At 45.8% G+C, this 16,034-nt stretch overlaps 1 protein-coding gene across 1 annotated transcript; it reads right to left on the reverse strand.

The window, feature by feature from the left end:
• Positions 1-10,775: 10,775 nt before the first annotated feature.
• Positions 10,776-13,248, reverse strand: LOC136965981 (zona pellucida sperm-binding protein 3-like). The gene is made up of 9 exons (XM_067260307.1): positions 12,857-13,248; positions 12,640-12,758; positions 12,420-12,523; positions 12,086-12,263; positions 11,886-12,003; positions 11,694-11,785; positions 11,494-11,591; positions 11,274-11,402; positions 10,776-11,017 (listed from the first exon to the last, which is right to left on the reverse strand). Exons 1-9 carry the CDS (start codon positions 13,211-13,213, stop codon positions 10,875-10,877), a joined length of 1,338 nt encoding a protein of 445 aa, XP_067116408.1. The 5' UTR covers positions 13,214-13,248; the 3' UTR covers positions 10,776-10,874.
• Between the last annotated feature and the right edge of the window lie 2,786 nt (positions 13,249-16,034).

Raw genomic sequence — 16,034 nt, forward strand, 5'->3', positions numbered from 1 at the left:
CGTGAGTTTTAAATATTTCCGACGCTTCCACCAGAGTGAGTTATTTTTCCAAAACGGAAGCTAGCTAGCTTTAGTTAGCTTTCGTTACCTAGCAACCTAGCATAATACTCGTAGCAATGCTACTACCTGCTAGTGTTAATTGTTAGCCTCCTAATTGTACATTTTGAAGCCATACTATAGCGTTTGTCATGTAGTTTTTGTCTATCGGAAAATAGTCGGTTGGAAGGTTCAGAATCCCACATGTGCGACGTTACGCTTTGAGACCCACATTCGAACAATCACATATGTGCGACGCTACTCCTTAACGGGTTAATATGCATCTGACAAAATGTGAGCCTAACACTGCTCACTGCCATACTTGGACAAGAAAAGTCAGCTCTCTTGGCATTTGATTCATTCAATATTACATCTGGACACTGGCCATTCATTTTATACTATATCTGGACAAAATGTCAGCCTTCTGAGGTACCTTGTGTTACCTCTGTAGGAGAATGAGCAGCAGGCCTCTGCTGCTCAGTGGTGGATCGCTTAGGTTTTACCGGAGTTGGTCGCGGTGTCTGCGGCGTGGGAGGGAGACCGGTGGGTCGGTTTACTGAAGATCGAGGTCTGCAGGGTCGACCCGTCGTGGTGGTGGCTCAGCGACAGGAAGGATATGACGCCGATTTCTCCTGTAGGTCCCTCCATCGGACTCGATGATGTAGGAGCATGGTTCCTTTCACCTTTCTTTCAAAGTGCCCAGACGGTCGTGTCCCTTAATGGTCTGCATCCTGACGACTTGTCCCTCTGCGAGCGGCTGTAGTGGGCGGCTTGTCGCATCGTAGTTCTGCTTTTGGATGTGTCTTTTATTCTGGAGATGGGCAGTGACCTGCTTTGTGTTTTTTGGGGCTGGCTCTAACAGTCTAGTGCTGACAGGAAGAGCTGAGCGCGTCTGTCTTGACATCAGACGTTCTGCGGGTGAGCCTAATGCTCGGTCACAGGGAATATTTCTGATGTTCAGCAAACTGTGGAAGATGTCGGCCCCATCTCTGTGAAATTTCTCCATCAGTTGTTTCTCTGCCCTTTCTGCCAATCCGTTAGACTGTGGATACTCCGGGCTGCTTGGTGAAATCTTTGAAACGTTGGCTTGTGTATTATTGCCTTGCATTGTCTGTGATGAGGGTGTGAGGCCTACCGTGAACAGAAAAGTGTCTTTTCAGCTTTGTGATCACAGCTTATGAAGTTGTGTCAAGGAGGAGGTCCATTTCATACCATCCTGAGTACGAGTCTACCAGCACCTGGTATTGTTGTCCGTGCCACTCAAACATATCAGTAGCCACTGTGGACCATGGCAAGACTGGAACTGGATGTGGTTGTAGAGGTTCCTTCTGCTGGTGTGGTCTGGTGCTATTGCAGACGGAGCACAACAGCAGCTCCTCTGCAATGTCGTTGTTCATTGTCGGCCAAAAGACTGTACTCCTGGCTCTGCACTTGGTTGACTCTAAACCTGGGTGACCACTGTGTATGATGTTGATGTATTCTCGGTGTAGAGAACGGCGAATTACTGTTCTGTGGCCCTTAACAACTATCCCATCCTCCACTACCAACTCGTCTCTGTGAGGGAAGAACGGACGTATGGAAGGGTGGACGCTGCGTTCTTTGCCAGGCCATCCGCGGTGGATGACTGTGCTGAGACTCTGTAGCACTTTATCCTGTGCTGTGTGGGTCCGGAGCTCCTCTAGTCTGTTAGTTGAGATGTAGCTAACAGACATCACCTCAAACGTGTCATCTGCAGCTGGACTTTGTGGGATAGTCTCATTTGGAGCTCGTGATAGGGTTTCAGCTAGGTACATGGGCTTATCCTTCTTGTAGACCAGTGTGATGTCATAGACCTGTAACTGTAGTAACATCCTTTGCAGTCGGGCAGGAGCAGTGTGGATGGGCTTCTTCAGGATTGTGACGAGGGGTTGGTGGACAGTTTCAACGACCGTGGGTTTCCCATACACGTAATCCTTGAATTTGATGCACGCAAACACTGCCAACAGCTCCTTTTCGATATGAACATACCTTGTTTCTGTATCTGTGAGCGTGCGAGACGCGTAGGCAACTGGTCTCCCATCCTGTAGATATGCAACACCAAGTCCGTAACATGACGCATGTTCACAGGTCAGTGACTGGTTTTATTACGTCGTAGTAGGATAGAATCTGTGAACTGGATAAGCATGACTTGAGACGGTCGAATGCCTGCTGATGCTGTGGAAACCAACACCACGCAGCGTCTTTGTGTGTGACCTGTCTCAGAGGTGCTGCAATATTGCTGAGGTCTGGGATAAACTTCCCGAGGTAATTCACCATGCCAAGGAATTGCTGCATGGCTAGGACATCCTGAGGGACTGGCATGTTTGTGATCGCCACTTTTATGCGTGGGGTCGGCCTTGAGGCCCTCCTTTGTGAATATGTGACCAGATATAACAGACCTGGTCCAGGCGGAACTTGCACTTGAAAGGGTTTAGCCTGAGGTTTATCTCTCCTGCCCGGTCCCCACTTTGTTTAGGTTGGCATGGTGTTCTGCGGCATCACAGCCCCCTATGATGATGTCATCAACTATGATAGCACATGGATACCCTGCAAATAGCTGTTCCATTGAGCGCTGGAACACCTCGCTTGCTGAGCTTATGCCGAATGGCATGCGGAGGAATCTGTAGCGCCCGAAAGGCGTACTGAATGTGGTCAGAATTGATGATTTGTGGTCAAGCTGTATTTGCCAGAATGAGCTATTTGCATCTAGTACAGAGAACACTATAGCACCTGACATCTGGGCAGCCACTTCCTCGACGCTGCGCATTGGATAGTGAGGTCTCTTCAGGGCTGTGTGGATGGATGCACAGCCTGATTTCCTGTTTGTCCTTTTTGTGTGCTGCAACCATGGACGAAACCCAGTCTGTAGGTTCAGAAACTGTGGTTATGACGCCTTTGTTCTGCATGCTGGTGAGCTCAGCTTTGATTCGTGCTTGCATTGCCACCGGGATGCGGTGTGCTGGACGAACTACTGGTTGTACAGATGGATCCAGGGTCATGGAGTATGTGATAAGGAGTTCTCCAAGCTCGTCACTGAACGTATTGTACATGGATCTGTTTGGTGAAATCAGCATTGCTCTCGGTGCTGACCTGATGAACGTGTGGGTTCATTGTGACAATTCCGAAGAGCACACACGCACAAAATCCCAGTAGTGGCACTACATTTCTGTCCACTAGGAAAAAGGTAGTTTGTGTTGCTGTCCATCTTAACAACAAAGCAGTGTGACTATGCCTATAGTCTCTATTTTGCTGCGTCCATAAGCCACTAGGCTGATATCTTTGCTGTGTTCCACTGGTCGCTTGCCATTAGCCAGCTGTCGGAAAGTGTCTTTTGACATTACATTGCACTTTGCACCTGTTACTAACCTTCATCTCGAATGGCCGATCATGTACATGCAGTTTGTAATGGATTTTGCTTCACGTTGGCCTGCTTGAGGTTTAAGTCTTGACCTGTAGTGCCACACCCTGGAGTTTGTCTGAATTGCGTCAACAGTGGTGGCTGTTTGGAGCTGGGCAAGAGCCTTAATACTCTCTTCAGTCATTTCATATATGCGGCAGATTGTAATGGCTTTAGTCAGGGTTAATTCACTGTCATGTAGCAAAGCCTTTCTTATACGGTCATTTCTGATGCCACACACTATTCTGTCACAAATCAGTTCATCTGTCAGATCTCCAAAGTGACAACTTTTAGCTTTGATCCTCACGTCACTGATGTAGGATTCAATAGTCACACCTTGCTGTTGATTTCGTGAATGTAACTTGTGTCTCTCCATAGTTTTGTTGTGTTGAACGTTACATACTTCCCGAAATTTCCGTTTCAAGCACAAGACAGCAGTCTTCTCTGGATTCAGCTGGGACGGCTCCATCTTCACCAGACGCCCTCACCTCCGCTGCGTAAACAAATGAACGCTCCCGTTCGATGGTCTCCGCTCCTGCAATATTGAGGAGGATATATGCCTTTGTTTTGGCAGTCGTGTCTGAGTGCGCTGCTGCTATGAAGATATCATGTAAATGTAATGTAATCATACTCTTGTTCAAAAATCTTTGTTCCCTTCAAAAACAATGGTTTGTGAAATACATCCATTATTTATTTTAGGTGAGACGTTAGCTTAGTTGTCCGCTCCGCTCAAGACAAAAAAATCACATAGAACTCACAGGCGATGGATTCCTTAATCTTCTGACACCATGTCGAAATAACTGTGAGAGAGTCCTTACTTTAACTCTAAGACGGTTTTGTTTATTTGATAAACTTCTTGAACTTGCAGGCTACACAATATACTTGGCGGGAGGTGTACACGCCAGGGTTCTTGCAGGTTTCATCAAGTCAAATTTAAGACCTTTTTAAGACCTTTTAAGACCATAAAGATTGAAATTTAAGACCTACACGACACATTACCCCAAAAAATATTCAAATCAAAGAAATTCTGAAAAAAAAACATTTTATTTCAATGAATGCAGTCATTGAAAAAGCATAAATGTAATTTACAGATAAAACAATCACATTAGTAATTTTTGAATATGTTTTAGGAAAAGTTTGCAGCGAGCCTTGTACCTGGAGCTGGGTATACCGCTTGTAACCAACAGCGGAAATCGCTGTGATCTAACCATGTCTCGTTGAAAGTACACTTTCCCATTTTCCACACGTAGCCGAACTTTAACAAACTCTGAGGAAGCGCAGACGTATTTCGCGGGCAGGTATTGCATTTATAACAGGATTTGTAGTTTTATCACCGTGTACATACCAACACCAATATCCCCCAGAAAGAACTACAACACAGCAAACCAACGTTCTGAGGGCAGCTTTCTGCTGGTTTCGTTTGTAGAGCTCCGCTTTGTAGGCTGCGACTCAATACTTTTTTGCTACTTTGTCATAACTTTCTGCTGCCAGCGGTTCTGGAAATGAACGAGGGTAAAACCTTTTTTAGACCTGACTAAATGAAATTTAAGACCTCGGATGAAAATATGTCCGTTTTTAAGACGTTTTAAGGCCTTAAATTTCAAGTTCCGAATTCTAGACTTTTTAAGACTTTTTAAGACCCCGCGGGAACCCTGACACACTGAACCAGAAGCCCAAACACGCATGTGCACTTCCTCCAGTACGGTGTCTCGTAGCGTGCACACAGAGCGCAAACATGATCATTCACCAGAATGATCTACACAAATCTTCGAGCTTTATCCTCGTGGGGAGGCTTGCCTCCAATTCAAAGTAGGCCTATCCCCCCCTAAAAAAAACTGACATAGATGTGTAGCAAGGCCAGAGTATACAAATCAATTTACCATTTTACAATAAATGTTGTCTTCCTTCAAACAAAATAACTTAAATCACATTAACCTTTTACCATTTTAGCCAGAGTGAAAACCTGTAACACAATGCCTATGCCAACCAACAGTGTATCGGCAATGAGCTATGCGCCAAAGCCATGTTTCCATGAAATATGGAAACAAATAAAAGCTAGCGTCTACTTTGAGCAGGCTCTTTAAAAGTTTGACCCAATTTAAAATTCAGAACTACGTTTCACAACTAAATATTGTATTACATTTGAATAAAGAGCAAACATCAAACTTGTACGTGCAATGCATATTCATGCTAGCATCGCTGTCACAACGAGTGAAGCAAGGCGGTCAAAAGTGTGCAATTGCGCCATGCCGCTGCTAGCCATTTTGGTGCCCTAAGCATAATTATTTTATGATGCCAACAAATTATTTTAATATTAAATATCCCGAAAAGTATCATATAGTTATAGTGTATTTTTCTATTTAAATGGCGTTACCTGACAATGAACTCTAATGACCGTTAACATTAATTATAATTTGGTCGAAATATGCCAATTCTCGACAGCAATCGGCCAATGTCCGCACAGTCAAAACCTAGCCAAATCTGGCAACCTATTCTGGGCCAGAGCCGGCTCAATTTAGGCGATCCGATGCCAGAGAACACAGCTAACTGCGCCGACACTAAACCTCAATCGGCCCGATTCGCCTGGCTACCTGGGGTAGCAGCTAGCGTCATGCAGTTACTTGCAAAATGCATAGATAACATAACAGTAAAATCTCAAATAGCTTGCACCTAAGTTATAACATATTTGAGTTTGCTAACATTAGCAATAACATCAGCTAGCTAGTTCGAAGTGTTTGTATAGGCTAACCATTACATTAGCAGCACATTTCCCGTATTTAAGAATGATTAAACATGGACTTACCTGAAAGTGATGCATGGGCATCATCTCGCAGTTTCTTCTTCTTTCTCTGCTCCTGATTCCTGCTGTCTTTTCGAGGCCATTTCCCAAAAAGTTGACTTTTAGCCTACTGTCAAACTTCGTCAGGCGCAATCCAACCATAAAGTTAATATTATAGACCACTATAGCTTGGTTGCTTTTTTTTTTGGGGGGGGGGGGGGGGGGGGGGGGCACCATCGTTACTTTCTTGAGCAATTAAATATACAGTATCTCTTGTATCTCTTGTTTTGTGATATACATGCCTAAAAAGAGCCTAATTTTTCTATACTGAAATAATATCGGCATTATAATTATTATGCCTATGATGATTTTTCATTAGGCTATTTTCGGTGCCTCCTCGGTGCCCTACGCACAGCGCGTAATGCGCGTGGTGGGAACGGCGGCAGTTTAACTGCCGTTTCGAAATACAAGGCTAAAAGAATATATCTATGTGTCATTTAATTGGCCCAAACCATCTCAATCTGATAGGTTAATTCCACAGTAAAATTAAAACATTAGTTACCCTGGGTTACATTATGCACACTGCATTCATTAGGATTCCTCCGTCAGGAGGAGACATATTGTGTAATATATTTCTGTCTACTCTGGTCTGTCACTCTCTTATCTACCAGCAACCTGCAGTATGAGTTGATTTGCTGTTGGCTGCAGAGGGCAGTATTGCTCTTCCTGACGTGGAAGTGGAAACAAGTGTGATGAATAGTGATAGAGAGACAGACAGTGGGAGAAAGAATGAGAAAGAAAGAAGGAGACAGAGAAAAATAGATATAACTGTAGAGTTAAAATCATTGCAAAGTCAAATGTGAGGAAGCTGTAAGACAATTTTTGCATTGACCAAAAGTGAAGCTTTCCTGATCCTAATTACAGTGGAATTTTGACACTGATGCACATGATGTAGCATGCCACAGTCACTGTGTAGCAGTCACTGGAGACATCCCACACTAATAAAGACCCTAACATATTAACACATTTGTTGGAGTCGGTGCAGTATTTGTGGTTGGAAATGGTGACATGGATCATGGAAAGTTCTGTTTTCTCACCTGAGCTTTCAGCAGTGTGGATTTATCAACTGTTGAAAGATATACTGGACTGGTTAAGCAGGAAGGGATGCCATACATAAAAGGTGAGGTCCCTAAACATATGCCGCACTTTCTGCATACACACGCACACACACACACACACACACGCACAAACACACAACTCTCTTGGGACACAAAACCAGAGTGTGAAGAAAAACAGGATTCCATTGCTCAGTAAAGCCAAAATAGAGGTGCTGACTGTTTCCTCTGTGGACTCCCAAAGGGCACGTTATCAACGGACTGTTATGAGATAACAACTGTTTATTCAGGAGGATGGCTCAGCTGACTTTGAATGATAAGAAACTCATATTAATACTCGGTGGATGCAGATTTGATGTGCCAATCAGGATTAAAGGTCACGGTTTATGACGCTAAGACAAATAATGCTTTATTCGGATCTGTAAACATGGAGAGTTTTGGACCCACAGAACACATACAACTTCTCTCAGCTCAACTTGAAGCTCAGAGACACTTCAACTAATCTGACTGATCCAATTACATACACACACATGCACAAAAAAACGCAAGCTCGTACTCACACACACATGGACACTCAAACACGCCAGGGATCAAAGAACCTACACTTTGCCTATATGTATTTTCATCAAAGGCCGAAACAAAGTCATCAAAGATTATGAGATGAACATGATGCTATTCTCTGAGACCACATCAAAAGGGATGTAAACAGAGCTTTAGTTGTGGGTATACTCCTGATGGATGAAGGCTAGGTGCAGGGTCTGCGACAGAGGCAGATCCAGTGGTTTCTCCCAACATCTGTTCTACAGTAAGTCATATCCGTGTTAACTTCCCCGGTGAAAACAGTTCCCTGGGTTGACGTTTATTTGTCTCGTATCGTTGATGTTCACCCCCCCCCCCCCCCCCCCCCCCCCACACCACCCCTCTCTCAACCACAGAGGGCTGTTGGCTCAGCTGAGCCAGGAATCATGGGAAAATAGTCCTCCAAGAAACCCTTTGTTATCTTTGGAGGTCTGTTGAGCTTGGCCCGGACAGTACATTTATGTTGGGACTACCTTAAAGGAATGACTGTCAGATCAACCTGATCTATATTTATGCAAAGTGATGAACCTAACCACAGAGATAAATCCCTCAATCTTATTTGATTTCGTCCCTAAATATCTTAGAATAGCGATGGGGTTTCGACACAGGATGTGGACCTGCATCCAGGTTGCATGTGTTGAAGGAGGCTTTTTCATAACAAAGGATTGTTCGCACTTCAGGTGGGCAGATGTTGCTATGAACTAGGTTAACAAAGCAAATCTCACAATAGCATCCATAGCTCTCAAGGGGGCCAAACAAAAAAGATCACAGGAATTCTTGCAGCCACCAGCGGATTTTTTTTTGTGGGGCAGGGTGGGGGGAGCGGGTCAGGGGGGGAGGGGGGTCAGGGTGTGGTTATGGAGGTCAGACACCCCCCCCTTCCTCTTCCTTCCACTGGGAGGGGTCCAAAGAGTCCCAACAGCAGGAAAGGACTGAAGGTCGGGGCACAGCCTTGTCCTCTTCCTACGCCATTAATCTCTGACACCCGCACACAATTAGGTTCTCTGTCTCACACATACACACGCAAACAAACACACAAACACACAATAAAAAAGTGAAGCGGATCCTGCCAGAAGACAGAAGATAATCAAACAAGACAGTCGATCTACAGAGTTGGTCTGCACACACAAAATCGCACTCCTTATCGCTGAGCCTTCGTGATACAATCAAACCTCCGAAACAAAACACTTTCTTGAGATCAAGGATTTATACAGTCCAAGGCTTCAAAACAGGAGGATACAGGCACCTCCTTTTCATTTTCAGGAAACACGTAATGTTTTGTACACTAGATAATGTGGTCCATCCCTAAACTTTGACATCCCTCCATGCGCTATCTGAAGAGGCTGGTGGATGCATGCAATCAGCAGATTATTGATGGACTAAACGAGGGAGGCGCCGACTCACTGAGGCCATTAAGCAGGAGAGGAGAGACTTATGTTTCCTGTGTGTGCGGATGTGCCAGTCCTGAGACAATGCTAATTAAATCCTCCTCTTCTATTATCTACTTCTTTTTGCCTTAATTAAGAGGGCTGATTAAGAGTCTCGACAGAGGTTGTCTCCTCACGTACTCACCCTCAGTATAATCTGACTGTGTTACGCCCCTCGCTACAACCTTCTGCTGCTAGAAAGAACCATGACCACGAACCATAACCATGGAGTTGAAGGTCCTCCACATTCTATCAGTGCACAATGTCGATTAGCTGGGACTCCTTTGCGCTGTTTGTCCAGGTCAGAGGAAGAAGAGAGGGAAAACAGCGGACAGTAGGACCCTGAAGGACAGATGCTGGAGCGTTTCTGCAGGTCTCTTGCTTCAAACAAAGAGTGTGCTATGATTTAAACTGAGGTCATGTCTTGGCCAAGCACACCTCATTGGTTGCTTGCAGACACCGCTGTTAGCTCGGTGATTGAATGATCACCAACACACCATGTGGCCATGTGCCATGCACCATCCCTGGGGCTGTGATGGGTGTGTGTATGTCTTGCTGCAGCTGTAGTGATTGTGTGTATGTTCTGTATCCGTGGGGTTGTGGTGTGTGTGTGTGTATCATTGAGTATCGGTGTAGTATGGGTGTGTGTATCAGGGGTTGGGGTGTTTTGGCATGGCTGCTGCATACCAATGGCATTGAGCAGTATATATATTCCTCATCACGCTCGATCTGGAGCAATAAGTATGTTAAGGTTTCCAGACATGATGGTTCCATCCCCCCTGGGAATACAGATCATTAGGTTTGGTGATATGGCAACCTATAGGGTCACATATCCTGTCTATAAAAATGCTAGAATAACCCCCCTCGCAAAGCAAGGCATCACTTTGCGCACACACATTCGCTGGACGAGGTCGGGTGTTTTAAGCGGCACCATTGTGATTCAGTATATTCCTAAACTATTTTCTACTTCATTTACTAAAAACCATAGAGGCAAACTGCACACATACTGCGTTTCGGTGATCCAACCAGCACATGACCTCCCTCAGGGAGGACTGGGAGGCTCCTGTCTTCATGTGTTGATGGTGCTCCATTAACCATGAAGGTTATTAGCCCAGTTCTATATGGGGCCAAGTCTACCAGAACTGAAATACCAAGCCGCAATGACCCGCACGCAGGAACTTACATCCTATTAAACCAGCCCCTCACATATTACTGTAATAAATGCATCCGCAACAGTCTTCATTGCCTTTTTAATTACATCTATTCGTCTTCTAGGGCTTGTGCAGGCTCATTTCACCGATGCCCCACCCAAGAAGATCAGAGGCTTGGCATGTCTAGACGAAATGGACTATGCTTACAGTATCATCTGTGTTACCATACTGCACACCTATGGACCCTTGTACAATAAATCAACACGATTCTCATTTGCCCTTTAATGGAATTCTTTATTCAACAGAACGGGAATGGAACGTTTGCGTATGGCACAAGCCCGTAGCCCGTGTAAGCTGGATACAAACGGGAGCTCATGCAGGAATTGGTTTATCTTTTGAACATGCAGAGGAAAGTAGATTGTGTCTCAGTCTCAGGTACAACACTGTTCCCATTACAGCCAGCCAGACAACAGTAGTGCACACTCCAGCCAGGACCACAAGCAGCCATGACATTCCTAGATTGGAGGGGTGTTGCAAATGGTAGTGACCGATAACATTTGTAAATGTATTCCTTGCATGCATTTTCAAAAGTATGCGTTGACAAACGCTTCCTTGCTTATGCCTTCAGCAAAATACAAAAAAACACAAATGAAGGCCATGTTTCCAATTGCAGCAGAAGAATTGTAGTCATCCATGCATCAAGTCAGCAAACCTACAAATGCACTCATGGTCTTGAGCACAGTTATCAAGGCAGAGTGGAGAAGGTCTCACCTTCTGATGCTTGGTCCTCCACTACCTGCAACTCTGCCTGCTCAGCAGGAAACTCTGGAAGACCCTCCTCCTGGACCCTGCTCTGGATCAAGATGGGTCCCAGGACTTCATCCCTTTCCCACAGATGGTCTGGAGGACAACAAGGCATTAATGATACCCACACTTCCGGACCAGGATTGTAGAACCGCTTTCCTCATCCATCTGGCAAAGTGTTCCGTACCTGTGTCTGAGGTCAGACTCCTCATCTTCCTCCTCTGGTGAACACAGGTCTTCTCACAGCAGTCACACACATCGGACGAGCCTTCTGAAGGTCTCCACCTGCGTGGATTGCAGAGGGAATCCTCGTTAGCTCAGCGAACATCAGGGAAGGCTCACGCATGGTTGACCTCCAGAAACGACATCTTACGCTTCTGGACAAACCTGACAGCACGTGAGTCAAAGGAGCAAGCCTTGTTTTCAGAGTCGTTGGGGATGAAGGCGGATCTTGCCTTCAGGTGACAGGTGATATAGATCTGGGAAAAATGGTAATAAAAAAATAATTTGTGATAAGCCATGAGCGCCAATCCACAGTACAATGGTTGAAGCAGAGTTGTTCCGGCTCATTCTACTCACTGAACTCCTGTCATCCAGGTGGAACTTAAAGGCTTCAAGCGCCAGCTGGAGCCTTTCAGGGCTGGTCGTCTGTAAAAAGTGGGACTTGGAGCCTGTCATGTCACCATCCATTAAACACCTGGAGGCAAGAAACAAAGGAGTTGTTTGATAGTCAACATGCAGGTTGGCAGGTACTGTTCTCCTGTACTACACAGGCTCACCCATTGTTCTGAATGAAGGAGTATCTGGGTTCAGAGTTCACATCCATGGACAGTGTGGCCACACAGCGGTCTATGAATATCCTGAGAGGGGCGTGATTGGCCTGATGAACGGACGCCTCTATGTTGATAAAATCACCCAGGAAGTAATGACCTGATGACCTCCTAGCTTGCCAGTCATCTAAAAAGATAGAAATATTTAAACATGAAGTCAAACAATTCAACTGAAGTGAAGTTTGACAAAGTTTATCGTTTTCTGTTCAATCTTGTTTGTAGCTGGGGGGGGAAGTAAAGGTTTCAGTGTCTAGAAACTTCTGTGTCTTGAGTCTGGACTTACCAGTCATGAGGTGGAGTGAGAAAAGCAGCTGTTGCTCCACTACTGTGGAGGCAACAAAGGGGATCCAGGTGGGATCCAGGCCTTTGCTGCTCACATTGAGATGCCTGGATTGGAAGACAAGTAGCCTGTGTTTTAGATGAGAACATTTTCATACCTGAGCAGTTAGTATTGACGTCACATATCGCAAGTTACAGGTTCACGCGAGACAGAACCTTCTCACCTTTGATAATAGCATTGAATGCTGACCTCAGCGCTGTTGCCCCTAACAATGGAGGTACCTTTGATGGGCATTGGAGCGTAGGCCAGTCTGAAGGTGTAAACCAGAACGTCCTCATACGCCTGAGGGAACAACAACATACATTCAGTCTCAGTCTCTACTCTTCCTCGACCACAAACATGTTCAACCCCCACATCCTCACAACAAGCCAACGTCACACCATCAGCAAGCTGTCGCATTCTTGCAGCTCCGCCTCAAAGAGCAGCATCTTCTTCTCCTTGTCGAAGGCTTTCAGAGGGCAGCCCCCCAGGGTCAGGTCAGCGGGGTCGATCAGCTGACCGGTCCCCAGGAAGTCCTGCTGGGCCACCACCCGCACCAGGGCCTCCCCACACTCTACCTCCACGCTGTTGGCTGGCACCGGCTCCCGCTCTTCTGCCGTTGGTGGCATGTGGAGTTTGACAGGAGCTGTTGTGGCCCAGTGTGACTCCAAAGCTGGCTGCTTTCTATCATAGTTTGATCCCACACGTATGAGGGAGAGGAACAAAACCAGCTCAACAAGGTGAACTTCAACCCACATCTCCTCAACTATTTTCTTTTGTGTTCTCAGAAACACTTCAGTCCTAATTTTGGATAGAAAACCCTTAGTGCTTGAAAGCTGCTATTTATGAGTGACTGATTGCAACCCAGTCCTGCAGTTGAACACCTGTGGAGGATTGGTGTAATTAGCGCTTCCACCTCCCTTGTCTTTCACCTGGTCAGATTCAGGTAATTACAACTCAAAGTGCATGCAAAATGTAGGAAGGGATTGGTACTGAACAAACATATTTAATTCCCAAGATTTAGTTGGAAGTGAACAAAGCCTGAGTAGAGGGGGAAATTAAAAATAAATAAAAAAACAAAATGTGAAAACATTCCAAATGGTAGGGTTCTTTTCAGCCAATGAATAAATACTCTGCTGCAGCTCAAACTGTCATAAAGAAAAGAAAAATTGCCCCCTGAAATACATTAAAAGGCTTTGCTTGACAGTAAGTGCCATTTCTTGTTCTCATAAGGAAAAGCCGGTGTTCCCCTGGGGAGTTAAAATCACACTTCTCCACTGAAGGTCTAAAATGGCTTGGGTTATTGAAACACTCTTTAGGATAGGAGCAGTGTGAAGTTTAGAAAACGCTCATTGAGGTGATGTTTGATTGTTCACAGTGTGACATCGGAAATGTCAGCAGTGAATGTGTGTGTGTGTGTGTGTGTGAGTGACAGTGAACAGGATCTGGGACCCCTGAGTTGTCAGCAGTTCTGCCAGTCACACCTGTGTCCCAGGGAAACCAAACCACAACAACAGGAACCGGGCCCCTGTTCTGCATGGGTGGATTCCACTCTGAAAATGCCTCCTTGTCCTCAGTGATATCTACAGATCTCTTCACTCAGAAATGCTCAAACAGTCTTGGCAATGAGGATCATAAGTGGCTATCACTTACAACTTGGACGTAAATACCCATGAAAATCACTTTGTAGGATTAGGGCTGGAAACAAGATGATAAGGCTTTAATGTCATCTCATTCAGAATACCTGGGAGGACAAAATCTGACTCCACTTCCAACAACACACAACATACCATGTGCTACGTTTTGTATTGTTTCATCTGAAATTCCGGAATGAATTGGTTCCCTCCTACCCATCATCTCTCCCTCAAGACCTCTCCATTGTCAGGAACTCCGGTCTTATCTGCTGCTGATCTGCAGCCAAACAAAAGGGATAGAGGAGAGAAAAGGCTGGTGTGTGATCAGTCTAGCCAGCCAGTCAGCATCCTGGCTCTGTGTCTTCATCTAACTCAGTTAGGGGCCCTAATTTAGCCCCCGGGGAGCCCCCCCCCCCTCCCCCCCAGACACACAAACACACACTTACACACTCCACACACACATACACCGCCCCAGGGAGCCTGTAAATGGGCTGGCCATCCTCTCCCGGCCCGGCTCCTCCTGCTCCTCTCTCATCTCCTCCATCTACAACAGCAGGCCATCTGGAGGAGAGCACAGGTAGGGAATCTGTGACCATTACACACGCACGTACACACACGTACATACACGCACATGTACACACATTTTTTATATCGAAAGTTAAACCACCCTATGGTCAGGAGACCATCCCTAGAAGCCAGCCAGACCAGACCAGACCACAGATGCTTTCGGTGTCACATGAGGACCCATTTGCTGACAGTACAAAGTCAGAAACAAGACCATTTGGCCGCCGGTCCTGTGTAACATGCGGGTAATGGTTATGGAGGTACATTATGCATGTGCAGAGGAGGCAGATAGTTGTTAGCCTGCTGTTGGGGTGTGAGCGTTCAAGATCATTGAGTTTGCAGATGTTCATCATTCAGCATCATTGGCAGTGGAGCAAGGAGAAGACTGGGACATGGTTTTTACTGTGCCATGACTGCCCAGTCATTTTCTATGCAGGCATTACATCTGTTACAATCGTCAACATGGAAGCAACAGCTGTGCTATGATCTCACTGTGTAAGGTTTGTATTGGCTAAAACAATAGCTAAATGAACTTTTAAGCAAGTAATGGAAAGTCCAAAGGGCTGAATCAAGACGAGTGAAGGAGAGAGGTGGAGTCGTGAGGTGGAGAGGAGAGAGCGAGAGAAATCCAAAAGGAAGAGAAGTAGAGAAGAAGGGAGAGACAGGAGGATCAACAGAATGAAACAAGACAGTATTATGCGTCTCTCTAGAGGCGCGGGCTAACAGACGAAACCCCTGGTGCTGGTGGTCCCAGGGGGAGAGCCAGGGGTTTAATACCAACACGCTCCATCCACCTCCACTCCCTGCAGGTTAGCAGAGAAGAACGAGCCGGGCTGGGCTGTTCCACACCTCACTGATGTCCTGTTATTAAAGACATGCATCACCCCACATCACCACAGACCAGTCTAGACCACACACACACACACACGGCAGTACACTCCAGAACACGCATCTAGCACACTAACTCACAGTCTCTCTCTCTCTTTCACTCACTCACTCACGCACCCAACACACATACACACGCGTTCTTGTTCCTTTGCATTGAAACATATCTGATGTAACATTTACCAAAAGCCATCATGACACAACAGGGTAATGAACATTACCCTGAATTCCGATGGGTGTTTTTTTCACGCTGGCTAGTGGGGTCGACACAATCCGATTCACCCTGTCTTTGTTTTGACTCTGTGGCATTTCTGGTAAAAGGTTTTTGTGCAGAACAGGGAGAAGAATCCTGGTGTCGTGTTGTAAAGGTCTTTCCTGTGTGATGATTGGCAGGTGTCACTGACCCACAGAGGCCACAATAGCATTGTCAGTGAACCAGGACTTGACCTGTGTTTCCTCCCATGCCCCTGCCCTCGCAGATCATCAACAGAGACAT

Source organism: Osmerus mordax, chromosome 22 (genome assembly GCF_038355195.1).
Source record: "Osmerus mordax isolate fOsmMor3 chromosome 22, fOsmMor3.pri, whole genome shotgun sequence".
In the NCBI taxonomy this organism is placed as follows: domain Eukaryota; kingdom Metazoa; phylum Chordata; class Actinopteri; order Osmeriformes; family Osmeridae; genus Osmerus; species Osmerus mordax.